The sequence below is a fragment of the Chrysochloris asiatica genome, unplaced genomic scaffold, assembly GCF_000296735.1.
Source record: "Chrysochloris asiatica unplaced genomic scaffold, ChrAsi1.0 scaffold00349, whole genome shotgun sequence".
Taxonomy (NCBI): Eukaryota; Metazoa; Chordata; class Mammalia; order Afrosoricida; family Chrysochloridae; genus Chrysochloris; species Chrysochloris asiatica.
This window is the reverse complement of record NW_006408867.1, coordinates 1,887,470-1,892,557: the sequence shown is the minus strand read 5'-3', so window position 1 is coordinate 1,892,557 and position 5,088 is coordinate 1,887,470. Positions and strand designations below refer to the sequence as shown.

Sequence of the window (5,088 nt, the reverse complement as noted above, 5' to 3'; positions counted from 1 at the left end):
AACATCATACATGAAGAAAGCACAAAGTCATCAAGAAGACAAGAAAGATGGAAAAGGTCAAAATGAGTGCCAGAAGAAAACTGAAACTTGCTCTCCAGCGTAGAGATGCTAAAGCAAATGGAAGAAATGAGGAGGTACAATAACTGAACAGAAAATTTCAAAGATCAGCTCGAGACGATAAAACCAAATATTACAACAAAATGTGCAAAGATCTGGAATCAGAAAACCAAAAAGGAAGAAAACGCTCAGCATTTCTCAAGTTGGGGGAACTGAAGAAAAAAATAAAGCCTCAACTTTCGTTACTGAAAGATTCTCTGGGCAAATTACTGGATGCAGAAAGCATCAAGAGAAGATGAAAGGAATACAGAGTCACTGTACCAAAAGGAAATGGCTGATGTTCAACCATTTCAAGAGGTAGCATATGATCCAGAGTCAATGATACTGAGGGAAGAAATCCAAGGTGCACTGAGGGAATTGGCAAAGAGCAAGACACCAGGAATTGATGGAATAAACATTGAAATTTTTCAAGAAAGTGATGCAGCATAAGAGGCATTCAAATCATCTCTGCCAAGAAATTTGGACGACAACCATCTGGCTGACTGATTGGAAGAGATCTGCATTTGTGCCCCTTCCAGAGAGGTGACCCAATGGAATGTAGAAATCATTGGACAATCTCTGATATCCCATGTGAGTAGTTTTACTAACGGTAATACAGAAGTGGCTACAATCATACACTGACAGGGAACTTCCAGAAGTTCAAGCCAGATTCAGGAGAGGCCATGGAAAGAGGGATATCATTACTGATGTCTGATGGATCTTGGCTGAAAGCAGAGAATATCAGAAAGATGTTTACCTGTGCTTCATTTGTATGCAAAGGCTTTTGACTGTGTGGATCATGACAAGCTATGGACAATATTGTGAAGCATGAGTATTCCGGAACACTTAATTGTACTCATGAGGAATCTGTACGTGGACCAAAAGGCAGTTGTTCGAACAGAACATGGGAACACTGAATGGTTTAAAATTAAGAACGGTGTGTGACAGGGTTGTATTCTTTCACCATACTTATTCAATCTGTATGCTGAGCAAATAATCCGAGAAGCTGGGTTACGTGAATAAAACGTGGCATCAGGATTGGAGCAAGACTCATTAACAACCTGAGATATGCAGATGATACAACCTTGCTTGCTGAAAATGTGAAGATAACTTAAAATATTTACTGATGAAGATCGAAGACCACAGCCTTGCATCTCAGTGTAAAGAAAACAAAAATCCTCACCACTGGACCAATAAATAACATTCTTATCAACAGAAAAAAGACGGACATTGTCAAGGACATTGTTCTTCTTGGACCAACTATCCACACTCACGGAAGCAGCTGTCAAGAGATCAAACGACGTATTGCATTAGGCAAATGTGCTGCACAAGACCTTTTTAAAGTGTTGAAAAGCAAAGATGGCAGTTTGAGGACTACTAAGGTGCACCTGACCCAAGCCATGGTATTTTCAATTACCTTATATGCATGTTTAAGTTTTACAGTAAATAAGGAAGACTGTAGAGGAATTGATGCTTTTGAGTTATGGTGTTGGAGGAGAATACTGAAAAGTGCCATTAGCTGCCAAAAGAACCAACAGATCTGTGTTGGGAAGTGCAGCCATAGTGTTCCTTAGAGGCCAGGAAGGCCAAACTTTGTCTCTCATACTTCAGACATATTGTCAGGAGGGAACGACCAGTCATTGGAGAAGGATATTATGTTTGGTAAGGTGGAGGGTCAGAGAAAAAGAGGAAGACCTCCAACGAGATGGATTGGCCAAGCGGTAGCATCAATGGGCTCAACTGTGGCAACAATAGTGAGGTTGCCCAGGGTCTGGCAGTGTTTTGTTCTGCTGTGCATAATGTCACTATGAGTCGGCACTGATTCGATGGCACCTAACAACAACTATCATTCTATTATTTTATACACCTCAAGTTTTCTGGGTTATTTATTTATTTTGTATGGACATTCCTGTAAATTGCCCTAAGTTTAGAAAATGTGAGACCTCTTAACAAGCTTACCTAAATACCTGGCAACTTACAGCAGCTGATCCTGTTCAAAGGATATATATAGAAATAAAACCATAATAAGCTTAAAGGAAAGGAATATTATATAAGCCATAAACGTTTTTAAAGATCAACATACACCATTTACCATTTCTGTGAAGATTCTTCAACAACAACTTAAGGTTATTTTTCTTCTCAACTTATGTCTTACATATCTGCTTAAAGCAATGAGTGTTAACCAGGTGTGCACATATTCAATGTAAACTTCTACTACCCAATTCCCTTATACTTACTTGCAGCCTGGCAATGAAACCTAAATCCTCGTGGAATTTCACCTACAATACAAAATGACATTATTGAGAGATGCAGAAATCTGGAAGATCTCTGGTTATACTATAGTAATATAATAGAGAATGACCATGTAATGACTGAAGTAGGTAACTGTTATTAATGATAGGTAGATAATTTTATTAACATATGAAAATAAAAGATTAAAATTTCCTCCTATTACTTTAATTTTAACCAAAGATAACAAACACAGCAGTCTGGAATACTGTTTAAGTTACTTCAAAAAGCAAATTACTCCCTACTGGGGAAAAAAACACTATAAAAGAAACCTTGTACTAAGACAGTCCTGTCCTAGAAAGGCCCTAGATGTAGCAAGTTGTATGCATCTCTTGGGGGGAGGGGGGTGGTCTCCAATTTATTTTTTAATGTTTTATAACCTATATGAAAAACAGTAGCTACTTGGCTGACTCCTAGGTAGCAGTTTGTGCACATACGCTTACCTTAGGGTTGGTGTCTTTCATACAGTGTTACTGTGAAAGAAAGGCCTGGTAATCCGCTTTCAAAAGATTAAAAGCTAAGTAAACTCCCATGAAGCAATTTTATTCTATAACACAAAGGGTCACTGTGATTCAGAATTTATTCAATAGCAATAGGTTTGGATTAAAGGAGCCTAAGTGACAGCAGTCTGTGATCAAAACCTAAAGATTGGTGGTTTGAACTCACCCAGATGCTCCACAGAAGACAGAACTGGAAAACTGCTTCCAAAATAGGTTAAAGCCAAGAAAGCCCTATGGAGTATTCTACTCTGCAGCACATGAGGTTGCCATGAATGAAATCAACAGCAACAAGTTTGGGTATTAAGCAACAACTATCATAAGAGTGTGATGGCAATTAACAACATCACAAGAATTAGGAGCCCTGGTAGCATAGTGGTTACACATTGTGTGGCTAACCACAAAGTCAGCAGTTCGAATCTGCCTGCTGCTCCTTGGAATATTAAGGGCTTTCTACTCCCATAAAGATTTGCAGCCTACAAAAACCTTACACAGGACCACTACTAGTCAGAACCAACTTGATAACACTCACTAACATCACAAGAGTTACCAGCCATCCACCGAAGATGAGATTTCCTGGTTCCAAGAATATTACAACCTTTCACATCCTATCCAAGGTCACTGAGTCAGAACCAATTCAACAGCACATAACCACCACCACCATCACAACAGTGCATAGAAAAATTACTTTTAACACCACCTAAAAATGAGGACAAAATAGTGCTGGGATGTCCTAATGAATTTAAAGCAATCAACAAAGCTGCAGATGACATTCTTTCTTCTGCTTTACTCTTCTCTGCTTGTTGTTCTTATGTGCCATTGAGTCTGTTTCAACACAAAGCAACACTGTATAGGGTCTCAAGAGCAGCTGGTGGATTTGACTGCCAACCTTAGGGTTAGCAGCTCATTGCTTATCCTACAGCACCACACCAAGGCCCACACTCCTCTACATATTCCTTATATTTATATTTAAGGGTATGGTGGTGTTCCTTAGCCACTCTTTACCCTCTTGGGAAAAGAATCAAATCCTATCTCTCTGTAGCTATTGTGCCTTTAATGGGGAGTTATAGTAGGAAGAGTCCTGCTGTGGTGCTGCAGGATAAGGTGCTGCAAGGCTGGTTTGAACTTCAAGGTCGGCAGTTCAAATCCACCAGCCACTCTTTGGAAATATAAGGTCACTATGAGTCGGAACTTATCTGAAGGCACTTTACAACATCTAGGTTATTTACATATATGAGGAAACTTCAAAAAGTTCGTGAAAAAATCCCATTATCTTTTAAATCATTTTTCCACAAACTTTTTGAAGCCCCTGCATATTCTCATCTACTTCTAAGAATAGCCTTCCAAAGGTATTATTCCTACTTTACAAATGAGTGAACAGATTCAGAGGTTAAGTAATTTGCTCAAGGTTACAGAGCAAAAGGTTTAAAAACTAGTGAAGCGAAGAATGGGGATAAAGAACAGAACCACCAAGGCAAAACAGCTTTTTAGAAAATCCAAAATTGTAAGGCTCCATGTAAGTCAACAGTTGTTAAGTGCAACAAGTCAGTAGCAACCTTATACACAATAGAATGAAACACTAACTGGTCCTGCACTACCCTCACAATTGTTGTCAACCGTGAGTGTTGATGGTGGATCCAAGCAAAAGGAAGTCTTTGGCAACTTCAATCTTTCCTCCATTTATCATGATGTTTTTATTGGTTCAATAGTGAGGATTTTTGTTTTCTTTATACTGAAGTGCAACCTATACTGAAGGCTGTGGTCTTTGACCTTCATCAATTAAATATTTTAAGTCCTCTTTACTTTCAGCTAAAAAGGCTGCATAATCTGCATACTTAGGTTAGTAAGTCTTCTTCTAATCCTGATGCCACTTTCTTCATATAATCCAGTTTCTCAGATTATTTGCTATTCATACTCAGATTGAATAAGTACGGTGAAAGAGTACAACCCTGGCACACACTTTTCCTGATTTTAAACCATTCAGTGTCCCCATGTTCTATTAGAGTGGCTGTCTTTTGGTCTATGTACAGGTTCCTCAAGAGCACAATTAAGGCTTCTGCAATATCCTTTCTTCACAATGCTGTCCATAGCTTGTCATGATCCTCAGTCAAAAGCCTTTGCGTAACCCACATGACCTGGACCGGATGACTGGATGATCAGAGCTCAACCAGGAGAAGAAAGAACAGGGGAGAAAAAAAAAAAAAGA

At 38.9% G+C, this 5,088-nt stretch overlaps 1 protein-coding gene across 1 annotated transcript in view; it reads right to left on the bottom strand.

Moving 5' to 3' along the window:
• The window catches only part of MAEL (maelstrom spermatogenic transposon silencer), an 86,172-nt gene that overhangs the window by 74,609 nt on the left and 6,475 nt on the right, over positions 1-5,088 (bottom strand). Inside the window, exon 5 of the mRNA XM_006875993.1 lies at positions 2,334-2,375. Coding sequence (XP_006876055.1) covers positions 2,334-2,375 — 42 coding nt within the window. The remainder of the gene's footprint in view (positions 1-2,333; positions 2,376-5,088) is intronic.